The sequence below is a fragment of the Mirounga angustirostris genome, unplaced genomic scaffold, assembly GCF_029215605.1.
Source record: "Mirounga angustirostris isolate CCGP_5_RB_7025 unplaced genomic scaffold, mMirAng1.0.hap1 SCAF_3, whole genome shotgun sequence".
In the NCBI taxonomy this organism is placed as follows: Eukaryota; Metazoa; Chordata; class Mammalia; order Carnivora; family Phocidae; genus Mirounga; species Mirounga angustirostris.
Window position 1 is genome coordinate 144,446,015 of NW_026991711.1, and position 27,604 is coordinate 144,473,618.

The 27,604-nt window shown below is 39.6% G+C and overlaps 1 protein-coding gene across 1 annotated transcript in view; it reads right to left on the reverse strand.

Annotated features, from left to right (window-relative positions):
* CERKL (ceramide kinase like) overlaps positions 1-27,604 on the reverse strand; it is a 110,694-nt gene that overhangs the window by 20,983 nt on the left and 62,107 nt on the right. Inside the window, exons 3-4 of the mRNA XM_045867489.1 lie at positions 8,144-8,275; positions 82-145 (exon numbers count right to left, since the gene is read on the reverse strand). Of these exons, the coding sequence (XP_045723445.1) occupies positions 82-145; positions 8,144-8,275 (196 nt within the window). The remainder of the gene's footprint in view (positions 1-81; positions 146-8,143; positions 8,276-27,604) is intronic.

Consider the following 27,604-nt stretch of genomic DNA (forward strand, 5'->3'; position numbering starts at 1 on the left):
CCCAAATATGTGGCTAAAAACTCATGAAAACATTTCAGAACAGAAGCCATGTGACACATACAGATTGATAATATAACCTACCCATCAAATTCCTGGAGTTCACAATCCTTCAGCAGTGCCAAAGCATGCCCTTCATATTCTGTTACTATTTAAAAACAAAAAACAAAAACAAAAACAGGTGAAAGTTTTAAACAACGATCTACACTCTTTCACTTAGTTTGGCAAAATAATATCATAAACATATGGTCAGGTCATAAAACAACATTCATCCTTGAATATTTATATTTTAATCATGGGAAAGAGGATTAAGGGTTACTTTCCTGATGTGTTTTATAGCTTTATGTAAAAGAGGGTCATATATTTGTTCCAACTACGTAAGTCACGTGGGGCTATCCCACACACAGCAGTTAGATCATTTATCTTGGTGCCTGTCTGTTCAGTGTTCCCTTCCTGATATTATAAAGAAGACACATTTCCTTTAAATCAGAAGCTGAAGAGCAGCAGTATTTTGAAAATAAGGCATATTAGCTGGCATCAAATAGTCAATGTTAAATCGCTTTGGCAACCTTACATGAATAAATTAGTTGAAAGGTTAGTGTAAGATTTACATACTAGAAGAATGTGTATCTGGAACTGCTAGACTAAAAAGAGGAGCTGGATGGGAAAATAATGAAGCAAAGCCAACACCAATGATAACAGACCCAAAGCCGCGGAGGAAGGTGGCACGGACCCACCAGAGCCGGAGCCTCTGAGGAAATGAATCTGTCACTCCCTATCGCTGTCTCTACAGTCGTGACGCCCTACGCAGTACTGTAAATGCCAGTGGAGACAGGATAAACTGGCACGCTGCAGATGGCACCAAGCATCCCCACCACATTTAGCATTTTCTGGGGCAGCGCTGCCAGAAGAGACAGCCCAGCTGTATCCACCCATCAAAGATTTCTGTGGACTGACATGACATTGCAGATGGATTTTTTGTGTAAGAACGTGCATCGTTATATGCAAGATTACATTAATCTTTCATGCCTGTCTGTCCCTGGTGCCGGCATGGTTCAAGCTTTTCCTACAATGTTTTTAGATATTGTTAAGAATTATTAGTCTTGGTGTCTAAAAGAATCACTCTGTATCCAGCAGCATTTATTCAAATGCTGTTAACATTCACATGAATAAAACTTCTCTATATTGAATTCTAATCAGAAGAAGGCTATGAGAAAACTAAGTATAAAATATTAATAAACTTGGAAGGTTATCATAAATGATGGTGTTGATCATTTATAACCTCAGCTAGTAGTTGCAACCCTAAGAATACAAAATAAAATGTTACATACATACACACACTGAAAATACATAATGACATTATGAAGAAATATTTATGCTGAGCATCAGTTTATCAAATCTTGCTTCTATGCTAAAGCTTACTTTGGTAAAGCTTTTCAAATCCAATATGAAATTAGCTTTAAATTAGGTTATGGCTAAATGCTATCTTTTTATTCAGGAAAAAATTTTAAATAATATTCAATTTCTTTGATCCTGCAGGTGGAATTTGACGATATGTTGATGCAAATTATCCAAGAAGAGTAATTTTTTTAAAAGATTTTACTTAACTTATTTGACACAGAGAGAGAGAGAGCTAGAGAGGGAACACAAGCGGGGGGGTGGGAGAGGGAGAAGTAGGCTCCCGGCTGAGCAGGAAGCCCGATGTGGGGCTCAATCCCAGGACCCTGGGATCATGACCTGAGCCGAAGGCAGACACTTAACAACTGAGCCACCCAGGTATCTCAAAGAAGAGTAATTTTTAAAATAACATTGGAAAAGTTAGAAAAATATAGTGACCTGGAACAAAGAGGAAAGGATGAAAGAAACTTGATCACAATATATTAGGAAAATGAACAAAAGGAATTAAGTCTTTGGCATCAGGGAGCTCATATTCTGGAGGCAGAAAGTAGACACTAATTTTAAAACATGAATACATGATATGAAGTAGCAATAAGTGATTACAAAGAAACATAACATAGGGAAAAAGGATAGAGAATAATCTGGACTACTATTCAGATATAGTAGAAGAAATTGATGTATTTAGACATAATATTATGGGCCCTGGAGTCACAAAGAGCCAGATTCAAATCATCCCATTCCAAATAAACATATGGAGTAGACTGATAAACAAATGCAGTTTCAAAAGGTTACTAGCCTTTTCTTTCACTTGCTTTCCTTTTCTGATGAGAATGATACCCTATGCCCCTTCTATTCAGGAAATTTGGAGATTCCATTCTTTGCAAGGCTTTGAACTCAGGTGTCAGTGCTGGGATTCCCCCACCCACCCTAACCTTCAATTTATGTATTACTTCCTCAAGACGACGAGACTGGAGGGAAGTAATGTCTTGAGGTTAATGCTGAATGTTGATGAGGAAACAGGCTGAAGTAAAATCAGATGAGACTTGGACTTAAAGAAACATTTCTTGGGCTGGTGATAAAATTCTACAATGGGATAAGATACTGAGATGGCATTTTCTCTCCTGTCCTATAGGTACTTCTGACTTAGCTCCAAATGGAATCTGTCATTTCCACCTTCAAACTGCCTCTCAAATATATTGTTCTTTGTAGTTCCATCATCTCCTCCTTGCTACCCAAGGTCAAGACCAGTTGTTTTGGTTTTTGTTGCTATAGTATCCCATCCCAAGCCAATGCCCATGGTCCAGCCACTAGTATTTTTTTAATGTGGATATTACAATGGTCTTTTCCCCAGTCTGCCTCCAACCTTTATCCTACTCTCCCCAGAATGATTTTCTCACGTATTTGATCCTATCCTTTTTCTACGTAACCTCCACTGATGAGTCTTCACTGTCACCAGAGACAAAGCTCTAACCCCCGGACATCTGAGTATTAGAAACAGGATTCACCATATACATCCACAATTATTTAAGGAATAACAAAAAGAACCTTTCACTCAGAAATCTTTTAGCTGGATATGATGCATGAACAGGTACTCTCCAGATTTTTATTAAAGTGGTCAAATTGGAAAGAAATAATGCCCCAGCCTACCAGCATCTTTTGTGACTCAAATTTATCAAATTGCCTAGCTTTCTGCTGGGCAAGATCAGGAATAACAAGAGGCATTTACAGGGAGGGAAGGCTTTAAGTAGAAACAGAGAGCCAAAGAGAAAAAATTCCAAGAGGAGATTTGGCAAAAGTGTCATAAGTTAAACTCATGACTCTAGAAGGAGGAAAAAAAAAAAAGTGACAACAAACTCCACTTTATTGACAATTCCACAAGGGCCAGATAGGACGTAAAAATTATCTGGTGACTAGGCACTCCCATGAGCCCTGAGTTGGCAGAGATCAAGGCTAAATTCAGAGAAGTGTCTTTGACCATGATAATGATGGTGAGTATGATAAGGCCTAGCAGCTTTGTTAATAAAAAAAATTGACTGAAGGAGATGGAATTGCCTATCATGAACAAGAGAGATCAAGGACAGACATATTATCTGTTTCAAATATTTTAATGACTCTTATACACAAGATGGGACACATTTATTTTGTATTACTACAAAAGAGAACATTGACTCTAAAAATTACAAGGAGGCAAAAGTCAACTTACAAGTTCTGCCTGCAGTTCATGCCTTGCACAAAGGCATTTGGCCAAAGGGGCAGATATGTTTGCAATCTAGCCAGTATACCTACCTTGACATGCTGGTGGCCTTGGGCAGAATCAGCCCAGAAAGAAGGGCACCTTTATATGTTAGCACAAAAAAGGCGCCTTTTCTAATGCGCACAAGGCATAGTGACCCTAAGCTCAAGAATGACTAGCAGTATTATCCAGTAATGGCAGACACTGACATAGGGTACCCAAGCAAAGGCTGAGAGTTCATCCATGAGTAGGGCCACACCTACACTCCACCACAGGGGGGAAATTAAGCTCAATGCCCTCTAAAGTTATTTCCAGATTGATTTCTCTGTTGCCTTTTTTCACTTTATTATTCTATGAATTATCCTATGAATCTACGATCTCTCAAACACTCTCATACCTTTAACAATGTAATTCCTAAAGTCTGCTCTTTATGGGGAGAAAGATAAAGAAATGGTATCAAAGGCCAGCTTGGGCTTACCATTCATGCTCTTTTTCGATTCATATGCCAACAAGTTATTAGAAAAAAATAATTCCGTTCTAAGTTCTTCCAGAAGTTTTTCTGATACCATTATTAAATAAGATACTGCGCTGGTGATGGTAGCAGAACTGGGAAGCAACTTCAGCTCAAGTATTTCAAAAGACGCTGATCTATATTCAGAAGTAGTTAGGGTTTCAGCAGTAACCAAAAGGAAAAGTATATTTTTATTAATGTGGTGATTCTTTTTTTTTTTTTTTTTAAGCTGGAAGTTTATACCTTCTGACACCCTACACTCATTTCTCCCATTCCCCACCTCCCACCTCTGGCAACCAATAATCTGTTCTCTATACCTATGTGTTCAGTTGTTTTTGTGTGTGTGTTTTTTTTATGATTCCACATATAAGTGAGATCAGATGGTAATTTATCTTTCTCTGACATATTTCACTTAGCAAAATGCCCTCAAGGTCCATTCATGTTGTTACAAACGTCAAGAGTTCCTTCTTTTTAATGACCAGATAATATTCCACACATATACACACCACATTTTCTTTTCCATTCATCCACTGATGGACACTTAGGTTGCTTCCATGTCTTGGCTATTGTAAATAGTGCTGCATTGAACATGGGAGTGCAGCTATCTTTTTGATTTAATGTTTTTTTTCTCCTTTGGATAAATACCCAGAGTGGAATTGCTGGATCACATGGTATTTTTAAATATTTGAGGAACCTCCATACTTTTTCCACAGTGGCTGCACCAACTTACTTCCCACCAACAGTGCACAAGGGTTCCCTTCTCTCCACATCCTCACCAACACTTGTCTTTTTGATAATAGCCATTCCAACAGATACGAGGTAATGTATTTCACTGTGGTTTTGATTGGCATTTCCCTGATGATTAGTGATGTTGAGCACCTATGCATGTACCAGGTTGGCTATCTGTATATCTTCTTTGGGAAAATGGCTTTTCAGATCCTCTACCCATTTTTTAGTCCAACTATTAATTTTGCTATTCACTTTTAAAAGAAACTTATGGAAAAAATCCTTTAGAGTGTACATATCTAGCTAGAATTATTCAAATCCTGCCTCATTTATCTAAGCACTATCTCCTAGTGAATTTATCATCATGTAGAATTTATTATGTAATTTATATTCCATTTAGACTCAGCAATGCATACAAGATATGTTAAAATAATGGTCACACTGGACATGCAGAAAATATGTACCTTTCTGTTTTACTCTTTCATATATTTTTTCTTTCAAGGTGTGAATTGAATCTATTACATAATTTATGAAACAGACAGGCACAGCATTATGACCATCTTTCTACGGCACTTCATGATATACAAGGTAGTTTCAAACTACAAAACTACACTGTGGAAGTGTAAGGAAGATTCTAAAGCTTTTCAAGTATCCCAGTGTTTGTTCAGTCCTTCGCACAAAATAGCAAACTTTTAAAATATATTTAACTAATATACATACTAAAATGGTTTTATACGCAAAAGATGCAGTTTTATAATTTTGCCTGTAGGAGGAGTGTTAGGCAGATAATAATTAGCCATTCTGCACAAATATATAAGAAAATTCTAAATTTGTTTTATGAAATGTTCTAATTTTTTTGTTAAACTAAATATAATATTCAATAATATTTACAAATTTAGCGGGGGGAAAGGAGTCCTAGGACATAAAACTCTTCAATACAAAAAAAGCAAGCACATTCTTATCAGTTCCTCTGCCTTCCATCAGGTTTCTTCATGCACCAGTCTTTCTTCTAAGCTCTGTCTCTTCCTTCCTAATCCCTATTCTCTTGGCAGAATCATCTCTGGCAAAACAGATGACAAAGTTATGATAAAAAAAATTGACACCAACTTTGGATCAATACATGATGAGTAAACTACTGAGTGCAGCATAAACATCAATCTGGAAACTGGATTTAGACTTCCTCTAGTGTACATAGTTGGGAGCCTTCCCAGAAGCCACTTTGGTCTTTTTTATTTTCTCCCTAATAGAACCAGATTCAGGTCAGGTATTTTCAGCCTTCAGGAAAAGGGGGTCCTAATTCCAGCCTATGGGAAGGGTCTTAAGAGAGTGATTGCTCCAGATTGGGCACACATTATAAGACAGTCAAACTGACAGGAGAAAATTTTAATCCTTGCTCAGTATTAAAACATGTTGGATCTCCCACATACACACACCTCTCCCTATCCCACTTAATTTGAATGAAGAAAGATCTAATCCACTGGCAACAATTTTATGATGATGGAAAGGATCAAATTTAAGATGAAGTCAAAACTAAGGAAGTCAAAGCAAATTAAAGAATTCCAAAGATATTATGGGTTACACACACACACACACACACACACACCCCACTTGTATGTGCTTGCAAGCTTGCCTTCCTTCCCTCACTATTCTTCTGCTTATGCACAAAAAACCACGTTTGCCTCTGACTCTCCAAAACAGTCTAGTTCAAATACTTTTGAGTCCTCTGATCAAAATATCACCCTCTGAGATACCAGAGTTCTTGTATATACATCCCAATTACATTTATTTGAATCCCCAATAAACTAAAATCCACACAAGAGCAGGTAGTATAACTTATTCATCTTGCATTCTGCATAGTGCTCAACATGAAGCATTCTACAAGCGTTTCCTGACCTGAAAGATATATAGTAGTATCTACACAAAACTGTCCTGGATATTAAATCAATGAAACAAAATAATGTTATTAAGTTTTCCAATAAGTTTATTCAACTTTTAATGGTCTCATCCTAATAAGAACTTCAAACTTTTTTCCCCCACCAATCTTTGAAAATCTTCAGAGGGGAGGAATGATAGATATGAATTGTTTCTTTTCCTTTCAAATTACCTCTAAGTAAGCCAAAAGCCACAAAGGTACAAGATTAACTTCTCACTACAATTTTATTTTAGTCAGAAATTCCTCCTGAATTTTTCACAGTAGTTTCTCTTGAACCTCCATTGTAATAGATGCATTTTGGGGTGGCTGACCTTTTTGTTAAGAAAAAAATTTTAGGGGTGCTTGGGTGGCTCAGGAGGTTAAGGCTCTGCCTTCAGCTCAGGCTTATTATGCAATAGTCTTCATCATTTAAATTTACTACAAATTTGCACTGTGTGTTAGTGAGCTACATAGGAATAAAATCAGACAAACTGGGGTTGTGATTTTTGATAGCATCAACCCTCCTTCTCAGTCCACCCCCCACGGGAAAAATCAGTGTCAAAGGAAACAAAGGAATTTGGTCACCAAATCCAAAAAACTGAAAAGAATTTTGCTAATCTTTCTATTAACTTTAGCAATGGCAAGTTTCTATTTTCCTCAGCACAAACGTAAGCACCTTTCTTATTTAAGACATCGAATTTAAGCTACTGGCTTCTCTGAATCCATCTAAACCAACAGTTACGTGCTTAGTTTTGACCTAACCAGCAGGGGTCAGAGTCAGAACAAAAACCACCTAATGAAGGATTTCCATGGAAAGACATCAAACATTTAAGTGAGCAAAAATCAATTGCTTGCCAAACTGCAGAAATAATGTGTAAATAGCCAACATCTCAATGAAGATATCAAAAAATGTACAGCTCTCTTTGAAATGATTCCTAATAATTTTTAAAGTCTGAAAAAAGGTCTAAAGAAAATACTGACATTCTAATAAAAATAACACAATGAAGAAAAAAACTTAAGTGATAATCCTGGAGTTGGCTATAGTAGGTTATGGAAGCACATAAAAAAGCTTTAGAGATTACAGGTAGTTTCCTCAATGTGGCTTAAGAACAAATACAGATTGTTTTGTTTCCTTAAGTATGATTTTTTTTTTAAAAAGATTTTATTTATTTATTTGACAGAGAGAGAGATAGCGAGAGCAGAAACACAAGCAGGGGGAGTGGGAGAGGGAGAAGCAGGCTTCCCACTGAGCAGGACCCTGGGATCATGATCTGAGCCAAAGGCAGAGGCTTAATGACTGAGCCACCCAGGTGCCCCTTGAAGTATGATTTTTTAATGGCAAAATTATATCCTGAAAATGACTTACTTGTAACATCAGTCTTTATTCCTGCAATCCTCAACAGTGGTTCAACCTTCTCATAATAGACCTGGGTAGCTTCTTTTTTGTGGCTTTGGGGGTTGAGAATTACTTTTAATGACTTTGGTCTATTTGAAAAACCTAAGAGGAAAACAAAGATAAAGTTATACAATCTTCATCAGCAATTTTTTCTTTCCCTTTAAAACCATACACTAAGTCCAGTTAGAATGTTACACATCTATTTAAATAGTATTTGCTGTTTTTATTTAAAATTCTTATAAGAGTATTCCCAAACATGGCAGTATTTTAAAACATTTACATTTTCCTAGCAGTTAAATAGGTATATCCCTCTTAAATCACGACTTACAACAAAGCATTTCATTTATGAAGGAAAATGTGGATGAAAGCAACTTTGTGAATATTATTAGGCAATGTTCATGTATATTTACCAAACCATAGATAATAGATCAACTGTTCCATTAGCATTTATTTATGGGGGGGGGGGAAGCAATAAGCTGCAAAGAACATAAAGGTTTATTGCCTCTCCTAAGATAAATATGCTCATTATTAGAATTGGGCTCTCCAGTGACCCCAGGGCTACCCAGGCCTGACCTGTGGACGAGCCCAGGGTGGAGCAGAGTACATAGGGCTGGGTCAGGGCCAGCACCCAGAGCAATGCGTGCTGGGAGCTAAAAAGAGGGTTAGGTTGAAGTTCAAGCCTGAAAAGGGGGCCAGGGGAGAAAGGACTCTTCCCTGGGGAACTGGGAAAGAAAGCCTCTCAGCGGGGATTCGATGAGAGTGCTGCCTCACAGTTGGGGCTGTGATTCGATACTATAATTTTCTGGGCTTGCAAGATGCTTATCACTTAGAACCCAGTTGGAGCAGGTGCAAAGCAAATTTTCTGTTATGAAGGTGTAAGAGGGACAGAGGAGCGAAAAGAACGCTAACGACCATTTCTTTCAAGGTAAGCTGCTGTCATAGGGCCATGTTTCAAGGTTAAAAAAATAGTTACTAGCATCTGCTTTTAATAAAACCATTCCTAAAGCCAAATGGAAAAAAATCCATTCCACCAACGTCGGGTTTTGTGCCTCAAGCAGAGACAATATTTCATTTCTCATCATATTTGATAGAATACCATCCTCCAAGAGCACAGTTTTGAATCCAGGGAGAGTGCTGGATGAGGAAAAGATAGGACCATGCGGAATGGCCTAGAGCCTCTGTCCTTGTCCCTGTGCTTGTTATTTTGCTTGTTATTAGGCCTCTGGCAGTCTCCTTATCACCCAGTCTTAAAAATCTCAACACCTTGCTCAGTTCCTTTTGTCCTTCCAATTCCTCCATTCAAATAAGTGCCCAGATTCATGAGATGGTAACTCTGTTTCCATGCCTTCCATTCTGTCCTTCCTGGCGGTCCCGCTCCGGCTCCTCCCAGGCCCCTGCACCACATCTCGGCATCTCTCTGTTCACGTTCCCTGACCTCCGCATCACACCTCCATCAGGCCTGCACCATCCAAGAGTGGCCAGGGCTCCCCACTGCCTGTGGCCGAGCCTGAACCCCTTAAAATGACACTCAGAGCCCTTCCCCAACCAACTCCAACCTATCCTCCCTTCTTCCTCTCTCACGTATATTCTACAAACATTTATTGAGCATTTGTGCTGAGTCCCGAGCAAAGCGATTAACATGTGGCTTGTGTTTTAAAGGAGGAAGATGAATCCAACACATAGAAAGAGCACAAAATAGACTTGGTAACGGAGAGGCACCAATCACCTTGGGAGTGTATGAAAAGAGGCTGGTTAATTCTCACTAGGGATCAGGAAAAGGGAGTATTTGAGCAGGGCTTTCGGCTCTTGTGGTTTTCACTACTTAGAATTCCCTCCTTCCTCACACCTCCTCTTACTCCCCACTCCCCTTAGCCAGTCGGCAGGAGCAGGGCAGGAGAGGAAATTCTAAGCAGAGACTAGCAGGAAACTCAGTCAGTGCAAAGGTTTTTCTGTTCCATTTCTGCTTCCCCATCATGCTCTGGAACTACTGAATAACCTGCCAAATACCGGATATGCCAAGCTCTCCTTCTCAGGCAGTTTTGTTTTTGTGTTTTTTTTTTTTTTTTAAAGATTTTATTTATTTTTATTTGAGAGAGAGAGCACATGAAAGGGGGGAGGGTCAGAGGGAGAAGCAGACTCCCTGCCAAGCAGGGAGCCCGATGCGGGACTCGACCCCGGGACTCCAGGATCATGACCCGAGCCGAAGGCAGTCGCTTAACCGACTGAGCCACCCAGGCGCCCTGTTTTGTTTTTGTTTTTAATATTTTATTTATTTGAGAGAGAAAGAGACAGAGATAGCAACAGAGATAGCGAGAGAGAGCATGAGCAGGGAGGAGAGGGAGAAGCAGGCTCCCCTCAGAGCAGGGAGCCCGATGTGGGGCTCGATCCCAGGACCCTGGGATCATGACCTGAGCCGAAGGCAGATGTTTCACTGGCTGAGCCACCCAGGCGCCCCTCAGACAGTTTTTCTTTCTACTCCACCTTACCACCATTTCTGTGAAAATTCCGTGGTTTTTTTTGTTTTTTGTTTTTTTTTAATGAAGTAGGCCCTGTGCCCAATATGGGGCTTGAACTCACAACCCTAAGATTAAGAGTCAGCATGCTCTAGGGACTGAGCCAGTCAGGTGCCCCAAATTCTGCCACTTTTTTTAAAGCTCACTTCAACACCACTTCCTCACTAAAGACTTCCCTAATCACCAACATAATTCACCTCTCTGGCTTCTCATTCCCACTTTATTCTGTGTGCCTCTATTAACTATTTTTATATCATTTATATTATAAAAAAAAACCTGATGAAAGACCCAATATCTTAGAACTCTTACTGCCAAACCGGGGACAATATGAAATGGAGTAAAGACTGTATCATACTAAGGGGGGGAAGGAAAAACTCTGTCTTAAGGTAGAATGACGACTAATAAATATGGAAGAAACGACAGAGTTAGAAAATCACTCTTTTCACCCATTAATAGTGCATGCAGGCAAGAATCAGCAATGGATGGTAAAACCATCAGTGACAGTCAGTTAGGGAACAAAATACTTCCTTATTCTTAAACTCTGTCCCTCTTTGTTGTTCTCATTACAAAGGGTACAGGGGATGTTTACAATGGGAAATCTCGCAGACACTGCCTTAGTCAAACGATCAGAGTTGACCATCGCCTTAATGTACAAATGGACACATACGCCTCAAGATACCTTGTGACGCGTGATACACAGCACCGAGAACACAGCCCTTCTGTGTTACCTGCCCAAGGTGCCTAGTGTGGATCAAACAATGATGAAACACTCCAATGGACCCTAGTTGAGGGGGTATTCGCAAAATAAAAACTGCCATGCTGTCAAAGAAAGTTGAGGACCTAGTCCTGATTAAAGGAGGCTAAAGAGGACAACTGATGTGATGTATGATTCTGGGTCAGGTAAAAAACTGCCATAAAGGACAGGACTACTATCCTTTAACCAGGAAGGACTAAGCAGATAAATCTAGGGCTCACTTTCATTAAAACACAACAAAGACAAGAAACTTGTTCTAAACTTCAGAGGCCAAGACTCAGATTAAATATCCAAATTAAGTTTACCTTACCTGGCATATTTATTGAAAGACCCTGCTTCATTTCTTAGTCAGAGGCAGTCCCAGCGTGGAAAGTGTCTAGGTAGCAAATGGTAGTCCTCAAATGTTATCAAGAAAACCAACTTATTTGCCCCTCTTCCCATATCATGACTGTCAGGTAATAAAAATTTTTGGAAATAAGAAACAGTCATTTGGGGCTTATGAGGATAAGCACGTTGTCGTTGAAGGCTTAGAGCCTTTAAATATACATGTATGCTACATGTCCCATTCAACCTTTGTGACACAATCCCCTTAGTCAGGAAAGAGCTAAAAGTATTCAAGATTTTCTAAAAAGATTTAAGCAAATTAATTTTATTCTTAAGCCTCAGTTACAACAATGGCAATAGAAACTAAATAAATTAATCAGAATGTTCCATTCCTTAGACATCCTGATAAATTGAGCTCTTTTAAAACATAAATCAACAAAGCCAATTTTTCACCAGAGCATGTATTCATTTTCTCATTTATTTTTTCCTTTTGGGTGCTCTTAATTTGATGATTATGAAGCTAGAGTCTAAGTATAAAAAAATTAAATAGCAATCTGATACCTGTTTAGAGATCAGAAGGGGGGATTTCTATTGAATAAAGCAAGATTTTTTTTTTAAGATGTTCATCATTGGGTAGAATAAAGAGATATAATTAGTAAGTCTCCAACCTCTCTTCTCTTAGGCTCCCTCCTCAAGCCTCTCTACTTTATTCAGCCCTTTGTACATACCATGCTCCCTCTACCAACTCTGCTCGCCCACCTACACTTGCTGCCACCATAGCCACTTTGTCCAATTAACCTTTATTCTTTGTTTTGATCTCACCTCAGTCATTGCTTCCTTGGGAAAAATTTCTATGGGCTCCTTGGCTTTGTGACCTTAGCTAGGTCATTGCCCCCTAATCATTTGTTCCTACGGGTCCGTACACATTCCAATCTTGATTCTTACACTATTACAATTTTATATCTATTTATTATTTATATTCATATATTAGACTTGAAACTCTGAGGTTTTTCTCCAAATTCTATCTTCTTAGTGTAGGACATATAATAGATGATCAAACATATGATTAATGAATAAAAGGGTCGTGTTAGCCTTCAGCCATATAGACAGTAATGGCATCCATTCATTTATTCACAAATAACTGCATGCATACTATTTGCCAGACAGGGTTCTAGAAGCTGAGGCTCTATCAGTGAACAAGCAAGCTTCTGCCTTCATGGCGCTTCCATTTTAATGGTAGGGGACAGAATTACTAAGAGAATTCAGAGTATGTTACGTGGTAATAAGTTCTAAAGGTAAAATGAAACCTCATAGTGGGAGAGGAGGAACACAAAGGTAGAAAATACGACTTCCTGGACAAGGGAAATCAGATCACTCACAGGCATTTAGAAGGACTTTGGCTTTTGTTCTGAGTGAGAGGAGGAGCGTGGTGATTTTTGAGCAGCACAGCAACATAACCCTGGATGTTAAATGGATCACTCAAGCCCGTGTGTGGAAAGCAGATGCTGTAGGTACAAGAACAGACAAAGTAAGAACAGTTGCAATATTCCAGGCGGTAAATGACTGTGGTTGGATTAAGTAAAGTGGAGATTATAAGAAAAGCCAGATTCCAGATATATTTTGAAGGTAGAGCTGACAAGATCTGTCTCCTCTTTAGATATGTTATATGAAAGAGAATAGCCAAAGAGTAGTCAAATTATGGCTGGATAAGGGGAAAGTGACAACATAAGAAGGGTTAAGAACTAGTGAAAAGTGAAAAAGTGGTAGAATCAATTAATTGAGGTCTCCGGGTGGGGGGTGAAAAATTTTAGGAGTTGAGAGTAGATCGATTAAGTTAGAAAGACAGAAGCCAAGAGCCACATGAAGAGTAGGATGCTTCAAAGTGAGACTGAGTTATTGGTTGTAACAATAATAAAACCTGATGAATGTTATATTCATTAGAATCATCTGAAGGGCTTCTAAAAACACAGATTTCTGGGTCCCAGATCCAGGAGTTTTGGACTCAGTAATCTAGGGTCTGAAAATATATTTATAACAAGTTTTCAGGTGATGCTGCTGATGTTGGTCCAGAGATCACACTTTGAGAACCACTTCCCTAAAAGTAGGATTATGAGAGGTGAATGAAGTGTAGGATCAAGATCTTTGAGGGAGCAGCAGCTAAAAATGGAAAGAACATGCACAAAAGCACACAGAATTATGGCCGCAGTGGTTGTAGAGAAAGACCGTGAGACAGAAACTAATATCTTCAAGGAGTAAGAAGAATGAACCAGGAGTCTGCACAGGACCACAACAAGTAGCACTAAGCTAGTGGTGTCTAATGGACTGAGCTTCAAAAATGAGGATTTTTTTAAGAGAGGAAAGAAAATGGTCTCAAAAGAGCAGTGAGAAGAAAAACATATCAAGACATTGACAACACCTTCAGGACCAGTGGTCTGAAATGTAGGACAGAGAAAACAGCCACGACAGGAGGGCTGTAGGGGAAGCTATAAACTCCTGGGAGAGCTGGGTCTCTCTACTAAAGCAAGAAGGCAAGGGAAATTTGGGGGAAGTAGTTGAAAATGTAGGAGATTTTGCTAATGATGGACTATTCATTCCACAGGGCAAACTAAAATAGTGTCTGGAGTTAAGAACAGTGGGGATGGTGTTGTGTTAGAGCGTACAGAGAGAGTCTTAAAGGAATGGCAGTACAACTGATGAAGGACCTTAGGGAGTAACACGGTATGAAAGAATTGTTTGCAGCAGTTGAGGTTGGAAACCTTGTGAGGGTGTGAGGAGTGGGGTCTTGCCCCAAGCACAGAGAGCTCTAAGAACTTATCTTCCCTCCAACCAATGCCAAAGCTGGGGAGGAGTAATGTTGCCTGGAACCAGAAGAGCCCCAAAGCCCGTCCCTCTCAGGAGACCAGCCAGTGTTCAAATCTACACCCAAGTCTGTGTGAGGCACTTGGTATACTCTTCACGAAGTGATCTCAGTGCAAATGTTCTGTATTTGAGAGTCACATGCTCTGTTGTCTTCTGTACAGACTGACACATTTTCATGGTACAAATTCAAAATCTGTTTTCAGCTCATTCCTTGATACCCAGTTTCCCTCCTGGGGGATAACCACTGGTATCACTTTAAGAAATCTTCCAGAAATAGTCTATGCATATATAAAAATGCATGTATTTGTTCTTTGGCTTTTTACATAGATGGCAGCATTCCTACCCACTATTCTCTATCTTGCTTTTTTTCCTTTTACTGTATTTTGGAGAGAATTTCATATCACTACATAGAGTATGATTCTCACTGTATTTAAAGCTGACTGGCATTTTTGTATGGATGAACCTCAATTTAAATCCTCTGGAGAGGCGCCTGGGTGGCTCAGTCGGTTAAGTGTCTGCCTTCAGCAGGGTCCCGGGATAGAGCCCTGCTTCGGGCTCCTTGCTCAGCGGGGAGCCTGCTTCTCTCTCTCCCTCTGCCTGCTGCTCCCCATGCTTGTGCGCACGTTCTCTCTTTCAAATAAATAAATAAAAATTTTTTAAAAATGTAATTAGTCCCCTTGAGATGTATATTTAGGTTGTTTCCAATCTTCCTTTACTGCAATGAATGTCATTTTGCATCTATTTGCACGTAACTGCAGGACAAACGTCCAGAAGTAGAATTACTGGATCAAGGGGTATGCACCCTTGAGAGTTTATCCTATTCCTAAATTACCTGCTGTTGAAACAGTTCAAGGTTGTGACCCCCCAAAAAGTGGGTGCTAGAGTCAAAGTAATTCATCTTAAGTCTTGGCTCTTCCACTTACCAACTGTGTGACTTTGGGTTATTTGTCCAATTTCTCAGTTTTTTAATTTCCTCATCTGTAATATGAGGATAATAAGAGTACTTCCTACAAAAGGCAATTGTGATGATTAAATCAGCAAATTTAAGTGCTTAGCAAGTGCATGGCACACAGTCAGTAATCAATTTATTGTTATTACTACCAACTTACACTCCACCAGGAACTGAGTATCTGTTTTCTTATACCCTTATAAACCCAAAATGTTTTCAAACTTTTTGATCTTTGACAACGTGAGAGAAGAAATATTGTATTTCAAGCTAATTTCAATTTACATTTCTTTTTATGAGGCTGAGAAACCTTGAAATGTTTAAGAGATACTTTTATTTTTCTACGAACTATCAGTTTATAGCATTAACTGATTTTCTTCATAAAGCTATAATTTAATATTTTGTATTTGCTCTTGTATAATTATTTTTTAATGACCGTATTTCAGAATTGAGGGTGAAATTCTTAGAACCAAAGCTATTCTTAATAAAAATCACCACACTCTTGGAAGGAGAAAAAAAAAAAAGAAAATTAACCTTTTAAGTAAGGTTAATTTTAAATAAATAGCCTATTAAAAACCTTATTTAATAACATTAAAATATGAAAATTAATTTTGTTTATGAGTTACAAATACTTTTCTGTGTCACTGCCTTTAATTTTTATTTATGCCATTTTCTCTGAGAAAGATCCTTTTGATATTTCTGACAGTTTTCATTTTACACACCTGTAGATTTATTACTTTTTATGGTTCTTGGGTTTTATGTCATATTTAATAGTTCCCTTTTGTGACCAAAAAAAACACTATATTTTTCTTCTAATTAATTTTATGGTCTCTGTTTCATATTTTTATTTAAGCATATCCAAAGTGTCTTTTTAAAATAATTTCTTAAATATTTTATTTATTTATTTGAGAGGGCAAGGGAGTGTGAGCAGGGGGAGGGGCAGAGGAAGAAGCAGACTCCCCTCTGAGCAGGGAGCCTGATGCGAGGCTCCATCCCAGGACCCCCGACTATGACCTGAGCGGAAGGCAGACACTTAACTGACTGAGCCACCCAGGTGCCCCTAAAACTTCTTTTACTAGAGGTATAAAATTGGGATTTGACTTCACTCTTTTGTCAGATGATTATTCACCTGTCCCAACATCATTCATTTGGTAATATTTCTCTTACAGATTTCAAATACCACCTTTAGATATATTAAATTTCTGAATGTGTTTGGATTTCTTCTGAACCATTTAGTCTGAGGTCTACTGATCAATTCATATGTCAGTGCCATATTTTGAATTTAATGAGATTAATGAGAATACCTCAAGTTTCTCCATGTAGGCTTTAAAATGAGATTTTAGGATGTTGACAACATACCCATCCATTCTTTTTTTATTAAAAGTGGCTTTTTTTTATTAAAAGTTGGCATTTACATATAAGTAGACCAATCTATAATTTTCCTTTTTTGGATTTGCATCATCAGATGTTGATATCAATTTCAGGTAAGCTCTATAAATACAATCTGGGAGCTTTCCTTTTTTTTTTTTCCTATGCTCACCAATAAACTATTGAATCGAAGTTTCCTGTTCCTTAAAGGTATGGTAGAGACCTCTGTGAAAATATCAATGTTTTTGTTTGTTTTTTTAAGGAGTACCCCCCCCCCCCAAAAAAGTTACCTTGGTGGTAATTGGTCTGTTTAGATTTTCTATGTCTTCTAGAGTCAGTTTGGCCATTTTTACTTTCCTAGAGAATGGACTTATTCACTTCCTCCTTCTCCAAGGAGGCAGCCCAGGTTGCCTGCTGAGTTTAGTTACTGTCCTCTTATGAGTAGTAGTAGGAACACTATTTCCCCCTGATAATTAGAACTGATCACCTTTGCCAGCATAGCAACTTCATTATTATTTTTTTTCCATTTGTTGGTTCAGTCATATGGTTCAAAATAATGTAGCCAGGTAATTCTCAATGTCCAATTCAATTGAACCATTGTCACGTTCTCATGTGAAAGTATTCTTCCCTCATACTAATACTTCTAAATCAGCAGAGTTCAGAGTTACAGGGGCAGGAAACAAAAATTTTATGAGTGGGTCATTGGCGGTGAAGTTAAGAGGTAACACATATCTTCTCTACTTGGTTTGTAGACCCATGTATTCTGTTTATGGAACTAAAAACTACTTTCACAAAACTTTGTTTTCTGGGTAGAATATAATGTCATACAACAGGAAACATGGTAAGACCAGCAAATCCCATGATTCATCAGCCAATTGCCTCACTTCTTTGATATAACTGAGTCCCTTGATCAAAAGTAGTACAGATTGTAAATTCATTGAACAAGGTATTTAGTAGGGTTATAGATGGTAGTGTTGTCAGTAACAGGGTGGATGGGAAATTCAAATCTAAAGTAAACATTCATAGCAATGAGGCCTAACTACTAACTTTCCACAATGGAGGAACTCCAATGTAATCAACCTGCCACCAAATGATTGACCAGTTGCTCTAAGATGTAGAACCCATACCCAGGCTCAGGGCTGATCTGTTTGCAGGTAGAGTACTCAGTAATAATAGGAGTCCAATCAGTCTTAGTGAGCATAAGTGCTTGTTTTTAAACCCACATATTTCCCCCATCTCTGCATGAAGGCCACTTTGTTTATGTGTTCATTGTGCAAGCCCTACAGTTGCTTTTTTTTTTTTTTTTTAAGGTTGCATTTATTTGACAGAGGGAGCACAAGCCATGAGTGGGGAGCAGAGGGAGAGGGAGAAGCAGACTCCCCGGTGAGCAAGGAGGCTGATGCAGGGCTCCATCCCAGGGCCCTGAGATCATGACCTGAGCCAAAGGCAGACGCTTAACTGACTGAGCCACACAGGCACGGGGTTGCTTTTAAAAGACCCTGACTGACATCTGTAGAATGGGGTACCTTGCCTACCTAATTAGGTCCTCTTTTGAAATAAATGCTCTTTGGCGAGCATTTATATAAAACAAATCTCATTCTGTTCTTATTCTGTGAAAACCAACTTTCTTCCAAGTTCCTGACTATTTGGCAAGCTCTTAACAACTGTCCATGCATCAATATGCATCTATCCCTCTGGCTTTCACTCCTTAACAACTAGTACCAATTGTCTGAAGTTCTGCCCACCCTGATTTTCCTTCCCTATCTTAGTAACACTCGAGTGGGTCTGTAATTCTTCTGTAGCTCATTTCTATTGAATCATGAAGAACCCATTTATTTCCCTTAGTTTACTGGTCATAGAAAACATTTCATGATGCCACATATGAAGGGGGGCAAAAAAAGAAAGCAATGCAGCAACAATTATAGGCCACCAGCATATTTGATTTATTAGACCCTTTTCCTCTAGTCCTTTCATCATATTATCTGACCATACAGCTTTTTATTTAAAACAGCTAGATTATTTTACGTTTTATACAACTGAACTCTAATACAGATGTCTAAAAGAAATCTCAAAGGTCACATATTCAAAACTGAAATTTTTATTTTCCCTACCAAATGGGGTCTATCTACCCAGTCTTTGCTATTTTACTAAATAAGAACTTCCTCCTTCCACCTGCTCTAGTTAGAAACTTTACTCCGAAAACTGGTAATTAAAAATAACTAATTATGCACTTACCCTGACTCTTTGTAAGTACTATATTTATGGGTAACCAAATAGTACCAGTAAAAAAGAAACATCCTTTTTATAAAAGAATAACACTATAATTTAGAAAGAATGATAAAATACAAAAATTTCCCTGATCTACCCTTAAATAATTAGTTCAAGCAAAGATAGTAAATGTTAAAATATTTATTGAGAGCTAAATGCTCTCCCTGGTCCCTGAGTACCAATGAACAATTATCTACTAGTTTAAAATAGAAATATCACAATGGAGGGGCACCTGGGTGGTTCAGTCAGTGAAGCGTCGACTCTTGGGTTCGGCTCAGGTCATGATCTCAGGCTGTGAGGTCGAGCCCTGCATCAGGGTCTGCAATGGGCATGGAGCCTGCTTAAAATTCCCTCTCTGTCCCTCTCCCTCTATCCCTGCACCCCCTGGCTCTCTCTCGCTCTCTCAAAAAAAAAAAAAAAAAAAAACAAAGTTACAATGGAGAGATCGAGCTGTCACCTCTTTGACTCCGGGCTCCATCTTAGCCTTGGGGAATCTATCTTATCCACATATCATGGGATAGTCAGACATTACATACCACCCGAGATAATGAAATATGAAGTACCCAGTACCACTTATGAAGTGTTTTTGCACAATATGAACCTAATTAAGCTTTTAGATTAGAAATCCAATTTTTAGGTAATAAAGAGAATAGAAACACAAGTTAAATGATACCACAAAGCAGCAATCAGACAGCAGTACAACAGTACTGCTCAAAGAGTGGTCTTCAGAATGACAACCTCGCATTGCCCAGACCCGCTGAATCAGGATGTTCGGGAATGGGGGACAGCATCTATATTTAAATAGGCTTTCTAAGTGTTCCTTATGCACGCTAAACATCTACAGGACAACCTCATCTCTTCCATAAATCAGTGTCAGAATTTTAAAAATGAGGAGACTGTTTTAGTGTTGTAGTTTAAATATGCTTAATTTGGGGCGCCTGGGTGGCTCAGTCGTTAAGCGGCTGCCTTCGGCTCAGGTCATGATCTCAGGGTCCTGGGATCCAGCCCCGCGTCGGGCTCCCTGCTCAGTGGGGGGAGTCTGCTTCTCCCTCTCTCTGCTCATGATTTTTCTCTCTCTCTCAAATAAACAAAATCTTTTTAAAAAATTAATTAATTAAATCTTTGAGCCTCAGCTGACCTTTTGAGATAATAGAACCTGCTTCCCAAGTTCGTGAGGATAAAATTAAATGAGATTAATTTATAGGAAGTTTAGTACACTACTCGAACCATATTAAGCACTAAAATTACTAGTTTGCATCCCCCAAATCCCTTTTTCCTAATAATCCCAAATAAAAAATAAAACATTAAGAATCATTCTTCTTGGGGCACCTGGGTGGCACAGTGGTTAAGTGTCTGCCTTCTGTTCAGGTCATGATCCCAGGGTCCTGGGATCGAGCCCCGCATCAGGCTCCCTGCTCGGCGGGAAGCCTGCTTCTCCCTCTCCCGCTCCCCCTGCTTGTGTTCCCTCTCTCGCTGTGTCTCTCTCTGTCAAATAAATAAATAAAATCTTTAAAATAAATAAATAAATAAATATGCTTAATTTGATCAATGATTCTTGATTGGATACTAGTTGGTACAAGTCAGCTATAAAAGACATTTTGGAAAACATGGGGAAATTTTCAGTATGGACCACGTATTCAATGATGATAAGCAACTATTGTTCATTCATTCGGTAGGATAATGGTATTTGGTTATTTGTAAAATGTCTTTTTGTAGAGATGCACACTGGAGTATTTCTGGGAGAAGTGTCACAATGTATATAGTTTAAAACAGACTGACAATAAAATGTTAAAACATATGGAGAAATGTTAAGAACTATAAATAAGTGGGTGATGGCACTATAAGTGTCCATTATAATGGACATATAATTTTATATGTTCTATATTATTTGACATTTTCCCTAATAGGATAAAAAAAAATCTTGCTGTCATCATTGACTTTTTCCTCTCTTAATATCCCCCATATTCACCAAGTCAATAAATCCATAAGGCTCTATCTTCAAAAACAAATCCAAAGTCTAATCACTTCCCACTACCTATCTTGCTCCCTCTTTAATTTAAATCACTACCTTTTGCCTGGATTATACCAGTTTCCACTTAACTGGTTTCCTGCCTCAATTCCTTCCCCTACTCAGAGTGTACTGTCTACTTAACAGTCAGAATATTCACTTTAAAAGTTCTATCATGTCACTCCTTTGCTTAAAACTCACAAATGGCCCCCATTTTTCTCAAAATAAAAGTACAAAACCACACAAAGCTTGCAAGAGCCTTCATGGTCTACTCCCAGCTGCCTCTGTGACCTCATTTCCCACCACTTTACTCCCTAACTCCCTGCACATGACTTTCTTGCTCAAACTTTTACACATACTGTTCTGTTTGTACCATTTCCCCCTCATATATCCATATGGCTTCCTTTCCCATTACTTTCAACTGTCTTCTAAAACTAGACATGGCACTAGCTGGGTTTGAAAAGCAGCCTCAACTGTCCTATCTGACACTTGGACTCAGAGTACCCTTCTCACCATCAGGGCACTTGTGCTTCATCATCTCACAAGAGAAAGAAAAATGCAAAGTAGTAGCTGGCCAAAGGAATGGCACCAGTGAGTGATGACACCAAGACCAAATTCACCAGTTAAGACCGCCAAATGACTTGGTAAAACACTTCTCCATAAAAAATAACTGTAACGATAATAGAAGCATTTGAAGATTTTGAAAACTACGTTAGGAAGGTAAGAAAGAGGACAAAGTTCAGGGTTCGAGAAATTTAATTAACTTATTGAAAAACAGTTAAATAAAAAGGAGAGCTTAATTTTTTCCATGAGAAAACAGACATGTACATTCTAGTCCTCTTGATGAAACAAGAACAGTACTGCAGGAATGTAGTACACTGTGAAGATTTACGTAAAATCATTAGCTACAAAGAACTCTGGAAAACATTTTAAGAATGCAACACAAAGCATCAGGCAGTTATGACCTTGCTCTTCTCTCAATTATGACAAATTATTTAATATGAAAGCTATACTGAGACACATAAATCCCCTGAACTCCTTGAAAAAAAAAAAAGAATCTCGATGTGATAATAATCATTTATTCATAATTTCACAACAGTATAAGCATCCCCCAAATAGATAATCCAAGATTAAAATATAGGCATGATTCAGTATTAATATGCAACTGGCTTGGTTCTCGGTCCTCCTGTAACTTCTCAATTCATACTTTAGAGTACAGGCCTTTTTAGCACCCCGGTTTGCAATGAACCAGCAGTGTAAAACAGAGTGGCCAACTGTTCCTCTGTTAGTAACAAATGTGCTAATATGTACTAGTTTAAACTTGATCTATCAGTGAGTCAATGAACCATGAAGGGTGGGGGTTAATCAGGGTGTTCTCCAAACAAAGGCTCCTGAGAGCAGCGGGGACGCCACTCCCAGACTCACATCTGTGCTGTTTTGAGTGGAGCATGATGGAAATAGCATGGTGTTCATCAAAGTTAAGAGCCCAGAACCTTGTTAGAGTATTGGATATACTCACAACCGTTTTTATACAAAAACGCAACCAAATTGTTGCAAAAATAAAACCCAAACACAGGAAATAAAGACCTCAAGTAACCACAATTCTCAGGAGCTATTAATATTAAACTATGCCCAGTTAATATGTAACAGTGATGGTAAAGCCTATCACACACAAGATATGACAACTTCCAAGCAAAGCACAGAAATAGAATATGTTAGGAGATTTATATTAAAATTCATTTGTTTCACTTCACTATCAGCAAAAGTTAATTGATGCACATCTTTACACACCCACAAAAATAATTTAAATGTTATAGTCTACTTAAACCCAGTAACTTCTAAACTCACAGGCAGCCCACCAATGCGAACATCTCTAACAGGTGAGACAGGCTCAACCACAATTAGTAGAAAGAATCACCTACTGCCAGAAATAGTCACCTCAATACTTCAGTATTTTAATGATGAAGTGGTCAAGACTAGAGATAGAGCAAGAATGAACGGAAAGAAGAGCTAAGAAAGAGGAAAAGAAATTTCAACCAATTATATTACCCATTTATTTTTATCAGATTATTATTATCCTCACTTTCCCCAATTAAATCTCCAGAGAGGTCTAGGGCAAGATGGAAATGTAGGAACATCCTGAACTCACCGCCTCCGTAGACACAGCAAATCTACACCGAGTTATAGACCAATTCCTCCCCTGAAGAAGAACTAAGGGCTATCTGAACAGCTTCTGCACAATAAGAAAATGATAGGGGAGATGGTAAAACAGTAACAAAAAGAACTCCCACCCCTGACACTGAACTGCAGGGGGAAGGGATATTACTGAGAGCTGATCCCTCTGCTCTGGGGCACAGAAAAAAAGCCCTGGCTTAAAAGCAACTAGTAATATGGGGCGCCTGGGTGGCTCAGTCAGTTAAATGTCTGCCTTCGGCTCGGGTCATGATCATAGGGTCCTGGGATCGAGCCCCGCATCGGGGGGCATGATTCAGTATTAATCATGCTGCTCAGCGGGGAGCCTGCTTCTCTCTCCCACTCCCCCTGCTTGCTCTCTCTCTCTCTCTCAATTAAATAAATAAAATCTTAAAAAAAAAAAAAAGCAACTAGTAATAGAAGATCCAGCCCTAGAACCCTGCCAAATGTCAAGAGAGCTGTAGAAATTCACTCTGGGTTGGAGGGGCTGGTGAGAATCATGATTTACACTCCTCCTTGCTTTGATAGCACAGACAGGAACAGGGTTCTGGGCACCCTAGCTGGTGGGCTGCCTCAGCAAGCACTGGGCCCCTAGCCCACACCAGCCCCAGATGCCCTGTGGCACAAACAAAAAAAGCCACTGTTCAAAAGAACAACTAGAATATCAAGGAACTAGCCCTAGAACCCTGCCATATTATGGAGGAGCTGCTGGAACTTTCTGGGCCAAAGGAGCAGGTGAGCACCATGGTTTACGTTCCCCCTTGACCTTGGTAATATGGATGGGAACAGGGTCTGAGCGCCCGAGCCAGCTTACCACCTAAATGAGACCTGGGCCCCTAGTCTATGCCAGCCCCAGCCATCCCAGCAAGGCAGCCCCAGGGTGCTATACACTGGGACACCCCTGGTCAGCACTCACTATAGCTCTAGCCATCAAACAAAGGTGACACAGATACAAAGCACCCAGAACACTCCAGGCCCACCACTTCGGCTTTAGACAGCTTGCTAGGGTACTCCCTGGCACAGAATGCTCCAGGACATCCTGGCTGACACCTGCTTCAACTCTAGCTGCCCAGCCAGGGTGTCCCCTGCACAGAGCACCCTGGGAACCTCCAGCTTGTGCCCACCTCAGTTCCAGCTACCCTGCCAGGGCATCCCCTATGCAGAGCACCCCAGATCACCCTAGCTTGCACCCACTTCAACTTCAGTTGTCCTGTGAGGATACCCTCACTGCGGAGAGCCCCAGGACCACGTCCACGTCCACTATAGCTACCACTGTACTGCCAGGGTGCCCCTTGAGCAGAATACCTGGAACCGCCCCCCCCCACCACGTCCCCTGCCCCACACCTTGGTTCCAGCCACCCCACCAGGGTACCCTGTACATAGAGACTCCTAGAACACTCTTTACCCACACTACAGCCTCAGCTATCTGGGCAAGGTACCTTCTGCACATAGAGCCCTGGGACTCCCAGCTTGAACCCCCTTCCACTTCAGCTGTCTTTCCAGAGCACATCCTATGTGGAGAGACCAGGGTCCACACCAGCTCATGCCCACTATAGCTTCAGCTGTGCTGCTAGGGTGCCCTCTGTAGAGCCCCAGAACCCTCCTCCACGGTATGCATACACTTCAGCTTTAGCTGTCCAGCCAGACCACCAACTGCAAGAGAGCCCTGGGACAACCCCCCACACTCAGCTTTAGCTGTCCTGCCAGGGTAACCCCTGTACAGAGAGCCTCAGGACCACCCCAGCCTACAACCATTTTAGCTCTGGCCATCCCACCAGGGTAGTCCCAGCACAGAAGGTCCCATAACCCTTAGCCCACACCAGCTATAGCTACAGTCAGACAGCAGAAGTCACCAGGCACACACAGCCTGCACAGGGGATGACCATACATAAGACCATTTCTTCAAGTTTAGAAGTACTTGTTCTAATTCATAGACGGAAAGTCAAGCAGAAGGGGGAGACAGAAGAATATGCTCCAAACAAAAGAACAAGACAAAACTTCAGATAAAGAACTAAATGAAACAGAGGTAAGCAATATGCCTGATAAAGAGTTTAAAGTAATGATTGTAAATATACTCACTAGACTAGAGAGAAGAGTGGAAGAACTCAATGAGGATTTCAACAAATGAAAAATAATCCGAGCAGAAGAATAACTGAAATAAAAAAATACACTAGAGAGAATCAACTGTAGATAGCAGATGCAGAAGAATGGATCAGCAATCTGGAAGATAAGGTAATGGAAAGCAGCCCAGCTGAACAGCAAAAAGAAAAAAGAATTTTAAAATATGAGGATAAGTTAGGGGATCTCCTGGACAAAATCAAGTAAACACTTGCATTATAGAAACCCCAAAAGGAAGAGAGAGAGAGAAAGGAACTGAAAACTTATTTGAAGAAATATAGCTGAAACTTCCCTAACCTGGCAAAGGATATAGACTTCCAGGTTCAGGAAGCACAGAGAGTTCCAAATAAGATGAAACCAAGGAGGTCCACACCAAAACACATAATAATTAAAATGTCAAAGGTTAAAAATAAAATCAGAAGCTCAGGAAACAACAAGTGTTGGCATGAATGTGGAGAAAAAGAAACCTTGTGCACTGTTGGTGGGAATGCAAACTGGTGCAGCCACTATGGAAAAATAAAGAGAGAATTTCTTTTTTTTAAAGATTTTATTTATTGGGGCTCCTAGGTGGCTCAGTCGTTAAGTGTCTGCCTTCAGCTCAGGTCATGATCCCAGGGTCCTGGGATGGAGCCCCGCATCGGGCTCCCTGTTCAGCAGGAAGCCTGCTTCTCCCTCCCCCACTCCTCCTGCTTGTGTTCCTGCTCTCCCTGTCTCTCTGTCAAATAAATAAATGAAATCTTAATAAATAAATAAATAAATAAAGATTTCATTTACTTATTTGTCAGAGAGAGTACAAGCAGGCAGAGGAACAGGCAGAGGGAGAGGGAGAAGCAGGCTCCCTGCTGAGTAAGGAGCCTGATGCATGACTCAATCCCAGGACCCGGGAGCATGGCCTGAGCTGAACGCAGATGCTTAACTGACTGAGCCACCCAGGGATCCCAAAGAGAGAATTTTTAAGGTAGCATAAGAAAAGCAAAAAAGTTATATACACGGGAAATCCCCTAAGGCTTTCAGCTGATTTTACAGAAAAAGTTTGAAGTGGCACAATTTATTCAAAGTACTAAAAGAAAAAACCTACAACCAAGAATACTTTACCCAGCAAGATTATTATTCAGAATTGGAGAGATAATGAGTTTACCAGACAAAAAAAGTTAAGGAGTTTATCACCACTAAACTGGCCTTACAAGAAAGGTTAAAGGGACTTCTTTAAGTGGAAAAGGGCCATAATTAGACTGAGAAAATTATGAATAAAAATATGACAACATATATGTAAAATGTAGGGGGAAGTAAAAATGAAGTTTGTTTTTTTTTTGGAATGTGTTCAAAACACATTGTTCCTTTAAAACAAAGACTGTGGGGCACCTGGGTGGCTCAGTCGTTAAGCGTCTGCCTTTGGCTCAGGTCGTGATCCCAGGGTCCTGGGATCAAGCCCCACATTGGGCTCCCTGCTCGGCAGGAAGCCTGCTTCTCCCTCTCCCACTCCCCCTGCTTGTGTTCCCTCTCTCGCTGTGTCTCTCTCTGTTAAATAAATAAACAAAAATCTTTAAAAAATAAAAAAAAAATAAAAAAAAAAAGACTGTAACAAGAGACAAAGAAGGGATACAAAACGATAAAGGGACCAATCCAATAAGAGAATAATTTAACTATTTATGCACCCAAAACTGAGAGCACCTAAATACAGGAAATAGTAACAGACATAAATGGAGAAATTGATGGGAATACAATAATAGTAGTGGACTTTAACATCCCATTTACATCACTGGATAGCTCATCCAAACAGAAAATCAACAAAGAAACAGTGGCCTTGAATGACACATTAGACCAGATGGACCTAACAGATATATATGGAACATTCCATCCAAAACCAGCAAAATACACATTCTTTTCAAGTGCACGTGGCACATTTTCCAGGATAGATCACATGCTGGGTCACAAAACAAGCCTCAATACATTTGAGAAGACTGAAATCATATCACGCATCTTTTCCAACCACAAGATTATGAAATTAAAAATCAATCACAAGAAAAAGACCCCCCCAGAAAAAAACCACACACAAATGCATGGAGGCTAAATGACATTT